We start from the raw sequence: 15,794 nt of genomic DNA on the forward strand, positions 1-15,794 counted from the left end.
CTTCTTAACTCTGAGAGGGTAACTTCCTTGCACCCTGACCTCTTCAGGCGCTACTTTCTGGTTGAGGTGAAACCATTTTTTTCCAGAAGCTCAGAGAAAACAGCACATTGCTAGATCCCTCTTTGCTGGTTTCAAACCCGTTAAGATTCATTTATGAAGAATAATTTGTGGCCAGATCCTGATCTTACATGTAAGTTCTAGGAACACCATTCCAAATAATTGTTATTTTATTAATTCATTGGCTATTTTTTGTATACGTCATGTTGTTTTATTTCTCTTTGTGAAGATCTTGGATGGAAAGGCATAATGCAAAAGTAAATTGTTTGCCCTTAAAAGAGTTAGGTACCCACCTCTGCGTTCCGTGTCAATTTTCCTCTGCTCCCAAGTCAGTCAACAACTCTAAGCATTTCTTAACATTTTTCTGTAGGTTTATTTTAGTAATGAAAAACACACAATGCTTGGTTTGGCCAAGCAATTTCTGACAGAGAAAATACAGTCACTGACAATCCATTTAGGCATCCTTACTGTGGGTATCCAAGAACCTTAACATCAGTACAGAATGGATTAGATGCCAACGTTTGCGTACTCTCCAATCAATCACAATGCCAGACTTGTTATCAAGTTAGAATACCATTAGGCATTCACCCCGTAAATCACATCTCATCTACACACTGAATTCTGGAGCCTTAGAAAATAGGAGTCCCATCACCCAGAATACCTTAGTAATTCCAAAGTCTTTTTCTGAGGCAACCCCACCCTACCCCCCATGTTCAACCTACGTATCCTCTTTTGCCATCTCATGATCCCTATTCCACTCCCCCCACCCCCCAGATTCTGAAATCAGCAGGTGCAGGTCAGCCATGGCCCTCTTCTCCAATGCTCGCTTGGCCATGTAAAAATCCCTTTCTTGTACCAACACCCAGTTCAATTTCTTCTTCTTACTTTCCAAATCTTTATCCAGACCTAGGTCTTCTTCAAGTTGGTCTGGGGCCATCATCGTGACAAGCATCCTCCCACCTGCTGACATGGTCCTTTGGGACTGAGGGATCTGAGGACAGCCCTGAGCCCTGACACAAAAGTCTTTCCAAGTTGCCGCTGGAGGCGGGGGGCTCGTTCAGAAACAAGGCTTGCCGCACCAGGGCCGACATCTCCTCATGTCGGTCACTGTCCCAATCGGAGGCTGCGGAGGCTCCCTGGCAGCAGCTAGCTGGAGCAGGGCTAGATCCGGGGAATGGTTCATGAATCCCACTGCTGTGCGCTCTGCACTTGAGTCGAAGCTTGTGTGGGAGAGCTGCGGTCTTCACGTCAGGGTGGGTGTCCAGCGGCACGGGGAAGGGAGCAGAGGGACATCCCCAGGAGGGCTCTTCACTTTCCTCACTGGTGTAACCCTCAAAGGGGGATCTAGGCTCTTCAACTTTCTTTATGAGCTCCCCCTCCAAATAAACATCAGAAGCACTACAGTTCTGGGCCTTTGAGCAATATCCTGAGTGCGTCTGGAGCTCCCCCTGTGAGCAGTGGGGATCACGCCCCCTACAGTGGCTTTTGGGACTCTGGTTCCCACAGCCTTCTGCCTGCCCCACTTCTTCAGGAAGCAAGGGTTGCGGAGGGGCCACTGCAGTGAATCCATTGGCACTGAAGAGGATCACACTGCGGGGAACAGAGACCTTGGGGTCTGGGTAAGTCTGCAAGGGGGCATCCCCATAGACACGATGGATGGCCTGGGCTTCCTCAAGCGTCTGGGGGAGAGGGCTGTCCCGAGATGAGCTATCAGACAGGTCAGAGAGAGAGTCCCGGGGGGAATACTTGGCTACCGATACACTTACACTGTCCCGGCTTGACTGCTCAGTTTCAGACGAATCCTCTGAGTGGGAAGCTCGGGACAAGGAACCGGGATACAAACTGCTGTTGCTGACACCGTATAAGTGTGCTGGGTTGTTGGCACTGGCAGTGCTCAGCTGCTGGCTCTTTTCCATGAAGGCTGTCGTGCTGATGAGGCCAAAACGCAGCTTCAGCTGCAGTAGCTCTGTTTTCAGCCGCACATTCTCCTCGTTGAGTGCCAGCACCTTATTCTCCAGAACCAGGTCGTTGAAGCGCCGTTTCTCCCGGGAACGCTTAGCAGCCTCGTTGTTCTTCCGACGCTTCTCCCAGTAGCTGGCATCCTTCTTCTCATCGGAGATGAACTCTCGCTTTCGCCTACAGTTAGCATTCGGCTTGCTCTTCAAGGTTCGGGCTCTCTGAATAATGCCGTTGGGATGGAACTCGGGAAAGTTCCCAGCCACACATAATGTGGGGGAGTTGAGACTCTCCATCACGGGGGTGGGGGAAGGGAGGGGAGTGGGGGGCAAAATGTCCAGATGCACTTTGTCTGTCGCTGGAGAATTTTCCTTCCTCAGAATTGTGGCGGCAGCTGCTCCTGCTGTTCCACAGGATACTTCTTCCTAGCTATGCACTCCAAACCTGTTACCAAGCTGTATTGCCTGGGAAGCTGTATCCAATATGGCCTTGAGCTGTCCTCCAGTTGCTACAGTCAGATGGGATCTGGGCTCCCATCAATGGAAAATGAACTGTCCGATAGAAAGAGACCATCTTCTAAATCACCGCCGAAAAGGGACTGTCTCCAGATTCCTTGGGAAGGCTTTACTGTCCTCAGTCTTCAGCTCAGTAACGCCGGAGTGACTCTGCTGCCAAAATGCTACAACAACAGGAGCCGGGAAGTGGCTGGACAACAGAGGCACAGTGGGACGGGTAGAGAATCAACAGCAACTGCTGGGTCAGGCCCAGAAGGCAGCAGAAACGCCTAGGGAGGAAGGATACAAAAAGAGGGTGTTACATTTCTGCCTAGTGCTGTCACACACCTCAGGCTCTGTTTACATAATCCAGCAGGTTCAGACAGCATCACCATGGCCCTCGGTTTGCATGGGCCACACCCCACATTCCAACTCCCCTCAGAAACAAATGTGTGGTTGCCTCTCCGGGGGGGGGAGGGGAGGGGGGGCACGACCCTGTCCTACAAAGCAGAACTACATTCAGCTGTAATTTCTGCTTGGCAATCCAAATATATGCCCCACCTTTTCCCTGCCCCAGCCCCAAAGCATGCCACACCCCAGAGATGCTGCACCCACATTGAGCTCTCTCCCAAACATACAAGAGAAAAACTACTTTTCTAATTGGCATATCCCCAAGAAAGACAAAAGAGTCACATTTGACCTTTTCCAGATACAGTGAGGGACTCATTATATTAAGGCTCTCCTCTTTTAAGCCCCTCTTTCCCTCGGAGATGTCTGCATATAGACATGCCTGTAGGGACAATGCCACTCTGATACACCCAAAAGGTGCCACTTACTTCCATTTCATTCACAAATGTACTCTCCATCTCTCTCACACACATACGGACACCCACACACACAGAGAGAAAAACCCTCCCCCAATCTCTCATACCACAGGAAGGGAGGGAGGGAGGGAGGGAGGGAGGGAGGGAGGGAGAGTAAAGGAGTTTACAAGAAGTGAATCCAGGTGGGGATTTTTAACCTTGAAGCCGAGAGATCCAAGGCAGGGAATCTTCCAGCCCCCTTTTGACCGCTGAGGGATAGGCCAGCAAACCAGACAGGTTGCATAAAGAACGCCACCCCAACCTTCCTTCCACATTCACCATGACACATAGATAGGAATGCTGAAGCTCTCCTTCCCGAGAAGGCAAGGCCATGTGTACCAAGTGGCACGCACGGTCCCCCACGATGATGGCAACCCCCTCCTTCTTTTCCTTGCACGTGATCTACGCGCACCAGGCACAGGCAGCAGGAATATAGGTCAGTAAACACTGAATATTTATCAAGCTAGGCAGTCAAAACAGGTCTGATGATTATGGATTGCACAACAGTTCCAGAAAAGAGAGAGCGGCACAGCGCCAACAACCTACTGGCCTACAAACTGTTTCTTCACAGAGAAATAATAGCAGCAGGAGGCAGAGGAGGCAATATTGGCGACCAATAAACAATTGGGGCCGTGGCCATAGAGCCATCTTGATAACTAGCCAGTTCCCCGATCAGCCTTGCTCCAATTTCCAACCAGATTCAGCAGTCTCAGTATCTTGGATGGTCCAGGATTTCTACAGAGAAAGCCATAAACAGAGTTCTACAGAGCAAGTGTCAATATTTTGTGAGCTTTTGAATAATCTGGATGAAATTAAAATGCATCCACCGAACCATATTAACTTCCATTTTGATATTCATGTTTCATTCAAGTGGCTTCATGGACCACACATTTCTTTTTCCAAACCTGGACATTTCTTCTATATTTCCTCTCTCCTTGCTCCCCTGCCCTACAAAACGTCTTCCATGAACAAAAGAATGCCTCACAAGGCTCACTGTATGTATTCCAAATAGAAATCTTACATTTATGCAGCAGGTCCTACCAGCAGCACACTAAACAAAGCAGTCTGTTTAAATAGACTAAAATAGACTAGCCTCCAGTTAGACAGAGGAAATTTCAATCTTTAGAAAATGACCTTCAGAGAGCAAAGATCCAAGGGGAGGATAGACTGACAGAACCCCTCACTAACAGGCAACAAATCTAACAGTCTTTTGCAGTGAGTAGCTTTAACAATTTTAATTCATAATAATAGTAACTGCTACATCAGCAGTACACATAAAGCCAAGATTTCTAAGTTTTATTCATAGAAATTCATAGGCCTCAGAAGATGTTCGTTAACTCTCCCAATGATTTTATTTATATCTATCTATATATATATATGTGTGTGTGTGTGTGTGTATGTATATATATATGTATATATATATAATGTTGTATTTGTGCTGATAAATAAATAAAGGGAGACTAGTATAGATCTATTTCAAGCTATTTATCGTAGATTTTCACAGGTGTAGGTATGCTGGTAAGACAATCTTACATGGGAAAAGACCCGAATACAACAAGACCAGCATGTATGTATGTATGTATGTATGTATGTATGTATGTGTGTGTGTATGTGTGTGTGTGTGTGTGTATATATATATATATATATGTGTGTGTGTGTTACAACCCCTGGTATGCCTTATTTATCAGTACAAATACAACACACACAGACACATATATATGCATACATACATACACACACACACACACACATGAATGAAGAAGGATGAAAAAGAGGACTCTGCTCTCATCAAAGTAATTCTATTCTTTACAAGAAAAAGATGGTTGATCAGTATGGAGGAGGGATCAGTCTCCATTTTTAGCCTTTTTTTGTTTTTTCACTTTGCCTTTTATTTGGTCTCCCAAATCCATCACCTGGTTCTGAATCAAAAGGGTGCGATTGCTATCAATTTGTGCTGGGGTGTACCAGATCTCTGGCCTTCCTGGGCTCTTGATGTCAAAGAGATAACATCCTCCCTCTAGGTCCACATATTATTTTCTTGCCTTGACCCAGAATGAGAAAGAGTTTTCCAGCTAAGCCCAAATCCCACACCCTGATCTGCCTACAGGGCCTGGCCTCGTGTCTTAGAGGCACATGGAACTACTACTAAGCTGGATTGGGTGTATACAACTAGGCTCCTGCAAGCTCAGGCATAGAGAGGAAGCTGACCTACTTCTCAGTCTGCGTCACCCCCTTGGGGCAGTAGGTCTGATAGGATTCAAAAGAGGTCAGAAGAGAGAAGCTCACTTTGAGCTCTCAGCATAGGAGGAGCTGGATCTTACAATTCAATGTAGCATCAGAGTACAAATACAGTTGTACGGTTACATAAGAGCAGCAATCAAAAGCAAAGCAAGAGATAAGAGAGCATCTGAACTAATGCCAAGTGCTTTGCATTCACAAAAGTGTCACAGACAGGCTTTCAAATTAAAGAGAACAACCTAACCTTCGAACATTTTCACTTTGAAAATCAAGTTCTGTTTGGGGCTTTCCTGTAATAAAAGCCGAATGGCTAGAAATCATTCAGCGCAAAGGAAAGTGAAACGAGTGTGCAGTAACATTAAGAGTACAATGAAGTTCTGAAAATCAAACCTGACTGTAAGCAGAAAAGCATACGGAACAGAAGGACTGATTATGAAAGCAACAAGGGCATACATGCAAAATGACATGCATGTTAGGATTACACAATACATTAGACCAGTTAATATAGGATAAGACTATGATTCAATTTGCTGTAGGAATCCAATGTTTATTACCGACTCAGGCTGTCATGGTTTATTTGTCTGGGCACAGCAGGATATGTGGACATGGCAATGAACAGATTTAGTTGAGTGTGTTATGAGAACGCAGCCATAATGGAACAAGTTTACATTCCTCTCTGAATTACAAGATTCAATAATCCTGGACAACATCTTAAAGGAAAAATGAGGTCATGTCAGCAAATTTATAGCAAGGGCTATTAAAGCTTCTGGGATTAATAAGTGCTGGGGTATAAAGGAAGTCTCTGGACATCTTTCTTCAACAGGGCATGGCTACCACAGAGCTGAACTTTTAAACTTGCCCCCATAATGCTATTTCTTTGGCAAATAAGAATAGCTAAGGTTATGCTGGGAAGAGCTTCTGTTCAATCTCTGCCCATGAACTCTCTCTTTTCAAGGCCCTGAAGCCAGGCAAACCAGAGGGCATTTTCCTTCTTGAATAACTAGTATGCTGCTAAAGGGCTACCCACACAGAAAACGGAGGATCTAACTTGGTCAAGTGATGCCATTCTCATTATGACAGGTAACTTCCAGAAAGAAGCTCTGCTTGTCTGCTACAGGGGAAAAAAATGCCTTTGGTGCTTTAGAAATAAACAGATTTACTATGACACAATCCAAATTCCATGTTATTAGCTTCTTGATCTGTGGATGGTGTGCATACACCACCACACCCGCCTAGGATTCTTCAAATCCACTGAAAGAAACGGCCCAGATACCCACAGTCAACTTCACTGTCTCTTTATTGTCCCACTTCCCAGCAACAAAAGGCTATCCAGAACCAATTTTATGGCCAGTTTCTCTCTGTAAAATTCTAGGATGGCAGAACTAGTACTCCTATTGGTTTATTTGGAATGGATTTCAGTGTACTTAATTAATCCAAAATTCCCTGCAGAAAGCAAGCCAACACGTCCTCCTGGAGGGTTGCTTTGCTCTGCAGATTCCTTCCCTTGACTTGCACCTTCCAAAATATCACTCCCTCCTCTAGGTTCCCTCCCTGTAGGCTTCCCACACAACTGCTTCATGATGTAATAACTGTTGCAGATCGTGTCTCCACTTTCCAAGCAAGAATGTTCTGTTCCTGTCAGGAAATCTGGAGCTGAGCCACCACCCTTCAGCTGCCTCCTCCCCTTTGCTTTCCACATCTACTCTACGTTCTGCATAATCAGTTCATCATAATCCATACTGCCACTTTTCAGGAGGGGGGGGAAGGAACCTTCTGGCTAGCAACTCAACAAGTAAATGCAGATTATAATGCTGTGACGAGAGGATGGCCCAGTTAGAATAATCTGTCCCAAGTCTCAATCAAGAGAAAAAGCAGAAATCTTCTGGAGAGCCATAGGGGAATCTGTGTTGAAGTAAGAGGGTTTCCAATGGTCCTATGGGCAATGGGGGGAAAAAGCCACAGGTTGTTTCAGGACTAACCAAGATAAAATTAAGCAGAAATATCAAGATGCCAACTAGAAAGGAACCAGCCAATCTAGCATGCAGAAGTAAAACAAGTGTAATAACCTGCTGGCAAAGGTCAAGTTACTCCAATGACAGCAAATCTAGGCAAAGATTGGATATGATTGATCTAAAGCAGGGGTGTCCAAACTTGGGAACTTTAAGACTTGTGGACTTCAACTCCCAGAATTCCCCAGCCAGCCATGCTGGCTGGGGAATTCTGGGAGTTGAAGTCCACAAGTCTTAAAGTTCCCAAGTTTGAACACCCCTGATCTAAAGAGTCTGGATGACAACTACATAGCAGCAAGAATTGAAGTTTTCTCCATTTCATTTCTGCCACCAGGTGATTGACTAGATCAGGAGTCAGCAACCTGAGGCTCTGAAGCCATGTGTGGCTCTTTCATCCCTCTGCTGTGGCTCCCTGTCACCAGTCAGCTCCACAATTGATAGAGCTTTCGGTTAGGACAGGTAGAGGAAAAAGGATGCCATGCTAGGAGGAGACTCTATGGTGGGGGAACTGGATTTCCAGTTAGCTCCAGAATTGAACGAGGGGCTTCCTGTTAGGACCTTTATGGCTCTTGGTCTAGGTTTTTGCAACCCAGGCCTAATAGCCCCAAAGAAGTTGCTGTTACAACTTGGGCCTCTGTGTTTCAATTGACCATCATCATCATCACCAGGTCATCTTGTTCTGACCTAAAGTTGTTCTTTTCATTATAGTCAGCGACTGGGAATCATAAATATAATGCACTGGTGTCAAACAAATGGGTGGGTGTTCATTTATCTTTTTTAAATGGGAAGGGCCTCTGAAGGGGTTGTAGTCAAGCTATATGCAACATTGATCAAACGTTTAATGGATCTCGTCTGCGAGAATGAGTCATGGCAAACGAACTTCTTTTCTTTTTTGGTTTGAAAGTTTTCGCTGCTTAGTGCAACCTAGGGAAACCTGGTCAGCAGGGCAGAGCAACAGGTACCCGACAGATCATGAAATCTCTTCCTCCCTCTCCTGCCTGCAATACTCGTGAAATACATTTCGCATCCCAGTGTCAAATTCCATCGTTCTCTTTTTGGCCTGCCAGACTTTCCAGAAAAGCCTGAGCACATTGAAGTATGACAATGAATGACCCAGAGTTAGGCGTTTCAAAACCTTTTTCATTCTGCATACAATAGAAAGTAACCACTCCCATTATGATTATGACTTTTTCTTCTTCTTTAAGTACACCTCTTAAGTACTCATAAGAGCAGGCTCTGCACAGCTTTGATAATGCCGATAAAGCCCAAGTGAACTGAGCTGCAATGTTTTTTAGACTTCAGTTTACGGGTAGTCCTCAACTCACAACCATTTGTTCAACCCCTGCTCCAAGTTATGACAGTGCAGAAAAAAGTGCCTTACGACTAGTTCTCTCGCACTTACGACCTTTGTAGTGTCCCTGCTGTCATGCGATCACAATTTGGACACTGGCCAACCAGCACATATTTACAACAAATCGCAGCAGCCCAGGATCATATAATCACCGTTTGCAGCCTTCCAGTTGGCTTCTGACAAACAAAGTCAATGGGGAAAGCTGGATTCGCGTAACACCCACAGTAAAAAATATCATAAGATCAGGTGAAATCACACAACGTCTCACTTAATGGCTGCATTGCTTAGCAATGGAAGTTCTGGTCCCAATTATGGTTTTAAGTTGAGGACTACCTGTACACATTTCCAACAGCATCTGGATATGCAGTCATGAACAGGGGAACTTTTCTGAAATGGAGACGAACCAGTGCAGAAAACTTTCCTTGCTTGTTTTCTACACATTCAGCTGTTGTTTAAAAATAAAAGAGTAGACAAGCTTGCCAACTAATCAAGAGGAAAAATAGCTTGGCTCATTCTTTTGCCTTTTAAAAACAGTTTGCTCTGCACAAAATCATCAGGCAGAGTTTTGCATACATGAAGTGAATCGTTGCTGCTTGCTGTGGCTGGAACTCAAGCTGCTGTTAAAAACACATATTAAGTAGAAGACTGATTTAAAAAAAAAGAAAGAAAATGTATCATGCATATGAATAGCCCATTGCTATCTAATGCCAACCAAGCTTCTAGAATTCAGATTTCACAACTGTCTTTGCAGCTACCACCTCCCACTGCATGTCTACAACTCAGACCCTTGTTTTTCTGTTTGCAAAAACGTGGCCAGCTGAGCTAAGTGTCTTGGAGCAGGCAGAGTGTTTCTAAAGCAAAAATTGCTCAATCATTCTGTACTAAGCATTAGTATGCAGCCTCACCCTTATACAGACCATGTTGAAATATGCACCAGGCAGTGGAGTGTAGTGGTGAAGCTATTGGTCCAGAAGCAAGGAGACTCAAGCCCATCCTCAACCTTGGAATCTCACTTAGTGATCTGGGTAAGGATCCCTCTCTGTCAGCCCAGCCTCTGATGTTTGTAGTGGAGTAAAATAAAATTAGGGAACTCTATACAGATTATCTTGTATTCTGAATAAAACGAGGAATGGAGAAAATACAAATGTTTCCCTGAGTTCATTTACAGATTTCTCTAAGAACTTTTACGGGATCTCTTGAAAACGATTACAAGTGTTGCACAGCTATTGAAATGGCATTTGCTTGGCTCTATGGAGTGCTTAGTGCATAGGATGGGGGTAAGGAACACCTACCCAAGGAACAAAGAGGAGGGGCCAAAGTCTTTTTTTCTCCTGATTTTCATTTTGGAAGACAGCCAATGAAAGAGAATGGAGGCTAAAGATGGGCAGAAGAAGAATGTTTCATCCAGAGGTTTGCTAGCCAAACCTTTGCCTGATTCTTGTGTCTGCATGGAAAGCAGGTGAACAAACCAGGTATTCCCAATTAAATGCAGAATCACAGCCTCTTCTTCTCTATATTTAGCCTCCAACCGCAGCATCACAGGTTCCATTTGGCAACATGGATGCTTCTTACCATCTCCACCTCTTCAGCAAGGGCCTCCTTTCCACTTCACCAAGGAACCATGATCAAGAGACATGATTTTCTGACTAGCTGTAGGCATAGGCTGGCAAGTCCTGGCTTCAAAATCCTGATCCTATGTAAAGCATACAGCATAAAGCCATACCCTCCAAAACTACATTCCTGGACTCTTGCAAAGATAAAATTGATGGTGGGATGGAGGAGCCACTGTAAAAATTGCCCTAAGAAGCTTGAGGAAAAAAAGATATGCATATGAGTTTGCAGATAGCAGTGCTCACAGCGGATGGCATTGGCACCCAAATGAGAATGTATGTGTGATGATGTTGTAATGCAAAGGTTTTTACTGATTTGCTTCCCTGGCCTGAAGTGGCTATGTCAGTGTAGCATCCTTCCAGACATGCCATCATTCAAACTCACAACACACTGGGCACTACCCTGTATAAAGACATTTAATTAATTTGTTACTTGTATTGCATTAATCCAGAGTATTAGTTAGTTAAGCCTTGTTCCAAGGCCAGCCATCGTGATTACATTAGTAGGAGGGAGGGAAGAGTCTCCATTTGATTTGCTTGGTGATTCTATTCATCCAAAATCAGTTAGTTGCGCACTACTGTACATATTAGACCTATCAGTGTTTCAAATATTTCTGAGTAATATATTATGTTTCTTCAGACTGCATGGTAAAGGTATGTTTTAAAAGGGCATTTTAAGTTTAGAAACATGAAGTGTTACACAAAATATAAAACTACATGGAAATATTCTCGTGTCCCTTTAAACAGGAAGAAATGTATCACATTAGTAGTATTCTTTACTACTAATTAAGTAGAGAAACAATATTATTTTCCTACATTTAAAACCAGTCCAGTATGGCACCCTCTCCCCAATTATATTAGACTACAACTCTCTCAACTCTCCTGCCTGCAGACTAACTGAGAACAGGACAGCAGGAGACCTAGTGGGTGGCTAAAGTGCTGGACTAGAACCAGGCCATGGATGTCCACTGGGTGACTTTGGGCTAATCACTGATTCTTAGCTGAACCTACTTCACAGGGCTGTTGTTCTAAGAATAAAAATGGACAAAAGAGGGGCATAAATTTAATTAAACCAGTGGTGTTGCAATAACATATTTGAAAAAGATCAGGATGAATAAAGGTGGCTTAATGAGAAATACCAAAAGTACTTTTTTCTGCATTGATGGATTTTGGATTTTTTAAAAAAAAAAATAGAAAAATATAAATAATGTACCCTGAGTGGAATAGTTGATAGTCCTTCATTTTACTTGCTTTCAGTTTTATCATCTGAAAAGCAGAATCAGGATTTCCTAACCACTCAAATAATAAGCAAGTTATATTAAGCAATCCTTCTCACTGTACATTTTAAAATCGTAACAAATTCCACTTACTTCACTTATTTGCCAGAATCCTCCTAACCAGAAAGGGAAGCCACTGGTTGCTTAAAGGGAAGCCACTGGACCTCCTCTCCCTTGCCCAGCCCTGCAGAGGCTAAAAGGTTTTGTTTACTTGCACAGCCACAAGCATTATGGAATGAGGGATGAAATCTTCCTAGGCCAACCAGTCACTGGGTTACAAACTTCCTGTTCCTTATTTATTTTCTTGTGGTCAGGTGGAGAATTTCATTTAGAGGAGAAAGGCAAGAACCCTTTCTGGCCCTCTTTCTGTATCTCCTAGTTGCATCTCTTGCTAAGCTAAGTATGTGTCATAATTGGGTAGAGGGTCTCTGCACCTCCTCAGAGACAATCTGGCAGGCCGAGGCTGCAAATCCCAAGGCCAAGAGTGGCTTTAAGGGTCTCTGTCGTGAAGACCCTGAGTTTCAGAGTACTCGGATCGCTCTCCCGAGGCAAGGCAAGCCACATACATGTCACTGGTGTTACCATTCGCTCTTCTCAGCAACTCGAGAGCTCCGTCTAGAAGCCTCCCGAGTTCCCGAGCCTCCTCAGCTCGGCTGCCTCGCACACTACCACCACACATACTCGCCCCATCCTAAAAAAAATGTAGGTCAGTCAGGAAGGGAAGGGAAGAGCCGGAGTGTTTATGTTGCAACAAGAGACGAGGAGGGGGATCGGCACCCACCCATCCACCCAGATACGCCTAAGCGCGGCCCCTCCGCCGCGCAGCACCGCCGTCCTTCTCCAAGCGCGGATCTCCCACGACTCGGTCGGGCGCAGTCAAAGAGCTTGTCTGAACGGGGTTGAAGGGAGGCACCAGGAGCCCAGCGGAGCAAGAGCGCCGCATGTCCGCTGCCCGCCATGTACTTTGGCCGCAAACAAAGCACATCCGGGCCCGCCGACAACTCCTGCGCGCGAGAAACGAGCCGGGCTCTCCCGGGAGACACCCCCCCCAGGCCGGGGGGCTGCAGGTGGGGGAAGGGCGGGGGGGGGAGGAGCCGCCGCAAGGCGTTCGCGTGAAATCACCTCTTCCAGGCGCTCCTCGGCCACCTCTCCAGCGGCGGGAAGGAGTCGCCGCGCGTCTTTCACGAGCTTTGCTGCCGCCGCCGCCGCCCTACTTCTTTCCCCAGGCGAATGTGTGTTAGTAGGTCAGCCGGTTGCATAAGCGCTTCTAAGCGCCTCCGTCACGCTCCCGAAGTCGCCGCACAAAACAAATCGAGGGGAGGAGCGGGGAGAGGCGAGGCGGACGAGCGGGCGAACAAGAGGGGTTGGGCCGGAGCCAGAGGAGCGAGCGAAGAGCCACGCGGGAGGCGCTGTCGCCGCCGCCGCCGCCGCCGCTGCTGCTGGGGAAGAGACGGAGCCAGCCAGCCGCTCCCTCTTTTCCTCGCCCGCTGGCGTTCAACATTGAAAGCTCCTAAGGGTCGTTTTGCTCCAAAGCCGCGCGGGAAAGAAGCGCGCCCGTGCCACCGCTGCGCTGCACGCCGCGTTCCTGCTCTAAGGACTTTCTTCTGCCTGGCTTCTGACCCGATCTGCTGACGTGTAGCGAGAGAGCTGGCTTGTTTGTAGGAAAAGACTCCCTGGCCGGCAGGGCCTTCGGGGGCTCCGTGGTGCCAAGGCTCGCCAGGGCAGCAGCGTGTGCTGAAGCTGAAGGCCGGACGCGCCACTTGCGCCAGAACAATAGCTTAAAGCGAGGTCCCCTGTCCAAAGCAAGGCGATGTTTCCTACCAGTTATAGTGAAGAAGAAAAGGAGCGAAGGGCAGGCAGGGGAGAGCGCTGGGCTGAACCTGAACCTCAGTACCCCAGTGGCTGGGAAGACGCACACACCCCGGGCTCTTTCCTCTACTTCTTCATAGCTTTCAAGGTTTAGTCCTAATGTTGAAAAACGGAAGCTGTAGCATTGAATCTATTCTCACCTTTTTTGGGGGGAAAGGCTGTGCTGACAAAGGGATCCAAATTATTTTGTAAGACCCTTTGGGAAGGGAAGAGAGACATTGCATTAATGCATTGCATTAAATAAGTCAAGAAAAGCACTTTCTCTCTCCCCTGTTTTAAACTCAGGAAAAGGCTCTGAATTTCCATGAGCTTTGACCCTACTCAAAATGGGCACAGCACTGTACACATGTGTCACGTACAATTAGCCGCCTCCTGGTATAACAGGAAAAAGAAGAGAGCAGTGTTTCTCAAACTTGGTAGCTGCAAGATGTGTGGACTTCAATTTCCAGGATTCCCTAGCTTAGTCATGCTGGCTGAGGAATTCTGGGAATTGAAGTCCACACTCCTTCAAGCAGCCAAAGTTTAGAAACACTGGAATAGAGGACTATGCGCTTTGTTGGAGAACTAGTGAAGCTATAGGCGAAGAAGGTGATGTGACAGAAACGCTCATATGTTCTCTTCCTTCATCTACAGCTTTGGGGAGTTACATCATGAGTTTTAATCTTAGCTGGTGGGTGGAAAATGCTTCCAAGTCTGTCTGCTACAGAAGCCATATGCTTCCTCTCGGCGTCGTGCACAATTTCAGAATCTCCGTTCCCTCTATCCTAAAAAATAAACATTGAGTTAGACATGCCCAAACATGAAGAGATTGTGATTACTTGTGTGCTGGCAAAGGTACATTTAATTATAGATGCAGACATGCAGAGATATAAACTGGCTATGAAAATTGTGGTGTGCATACAATTCAGTCTTACAAGATATATACACTGTGTAACAATAGACAAATCATCCCATCTCTCTCTCTCTCTCTCTCTCTCTCTCTCTCTCTCTCTCTCTCTCTCTCTCTCTCCCTCTCCCCCCTTCTCTCTCTCTCTCTCTGTGCCTGTGCATGTGTAAATCATGCAAAATCCCATCTCTTTGCTCTAAGAGCTTAAGGGGAGGTGGGTTCTATGTACCATTCTGATATATACAGTTTAATGGAAACAGATTGCTCATTATGGGAATTCTAGAAATTATTTTAACTGAGCAGAGTTTGTGGTTCATAGGTCATAGTATTTAGCCATATCTAATTGACTTAATAGAACATATTAAGAACATTTGTTGTTCTTATAAAGCTCTATCTTTTTAGGTCTAGTGGTTAAGATACCAGTCTAGAAACCAGGAGATTTTGAGTTCTAGTGCCATCTTAATCATGAAAGCTAGCTGGGTAACTTTAGGACAGTCACAATCAGTTCAGCTCATCTCACAGGGTGGTTGCTGTGCAAAAAGTAGATGGAGGAAGGAATAATATGTATGTTTGGCAGCTTGGGGTATTAATAAAAATAATAAATGTAGGATTTTTAAAAATCTATATAAATAAAACCCATCTTGTCTGATATTTTTAAAATTACATTTCTATATAAATAATCCTTCCAAAACTGCTTAATTTATATGATGAACCTAAGAACAAACACAAGTTTTATTACTGTATTAAAAATTAAAACAGTACATAGATCAATATTATAACTTGTAAGCTGCCCAGGGTCACCTTATAGGTGAGATGGTGAGCGTAAAAAATTAATAACAAAATAAATATACCAGACAAGTCAATTAGAAAAACTTTGTGGTCAGTAAAAAGCTACTACTCATCCAAACCCAACTTGGGAAGCCTTTAAAGTGGTCATGAAGGAGGAGGAACAAAGGTTTCCCTTGACAACAAAGTTGTGGCTTCAGCAGATTGGCAGCTTCCTCTCTCCTGCCCTGAAACTTCCTGTTTGTTAAGGGCCTTATTTTACTCATACTTTCCAGGCATGAAATTGGGGAAAAGATGGAGCTAATGACCCTCATGGGAGAAAAATAAAAAATGGCAATTAGGAGCAATCCTGTGAGTGGGTCAACTTCTCCCACAGAGTGAGCAGTAATATACATATT

General features: G+C 45.2%; 1 protein-coding gene across 1 annotated transcript; it reads right to left on the bottom strand.

Annotated features, from left to right (window-relative positions):
- Positions 1 to 256: 256 nt before the first annotated feature.
- LOC309385352 (nuclear factor interleukin-3-regulated protein-like) lies at positions 257 to 13,854 on the bottom strand. Its single transcript, XM_081939719.1, has 2 exons — positions 12,978 to 13,854; positions 257 to 2,797 (listed from the first exon to the last, which is right to left on the bottom strand). Exon 2 carries the CDS (start codon positions 2,307 to 2,309, stop codon positions 975 to 977), a length of 1,335 nt encoding a protein of 444 aa, XP_081795845.1. The 5' UTR covers positions 2,310 to 2,797; positions 12,978 to 13,854; the 3' UTR covers positions 257 to 974.
- Between the last annotated feature and the right edge of the window lie 1,940 nt (positions 13,855 to 15,794).

This window comes from Natrix helvetica (genome assembly GCF_964273705.1).
Source record: "Natrix helvetica genome assembly, chromosome: 1".
NCBI classification, from domain to species: domain Eukaryota; kingdom Metazoa; phylum Chordata; class Lepidosauria; order Squamata; family Natricidae; genus Natrix; species Natrix helvetica.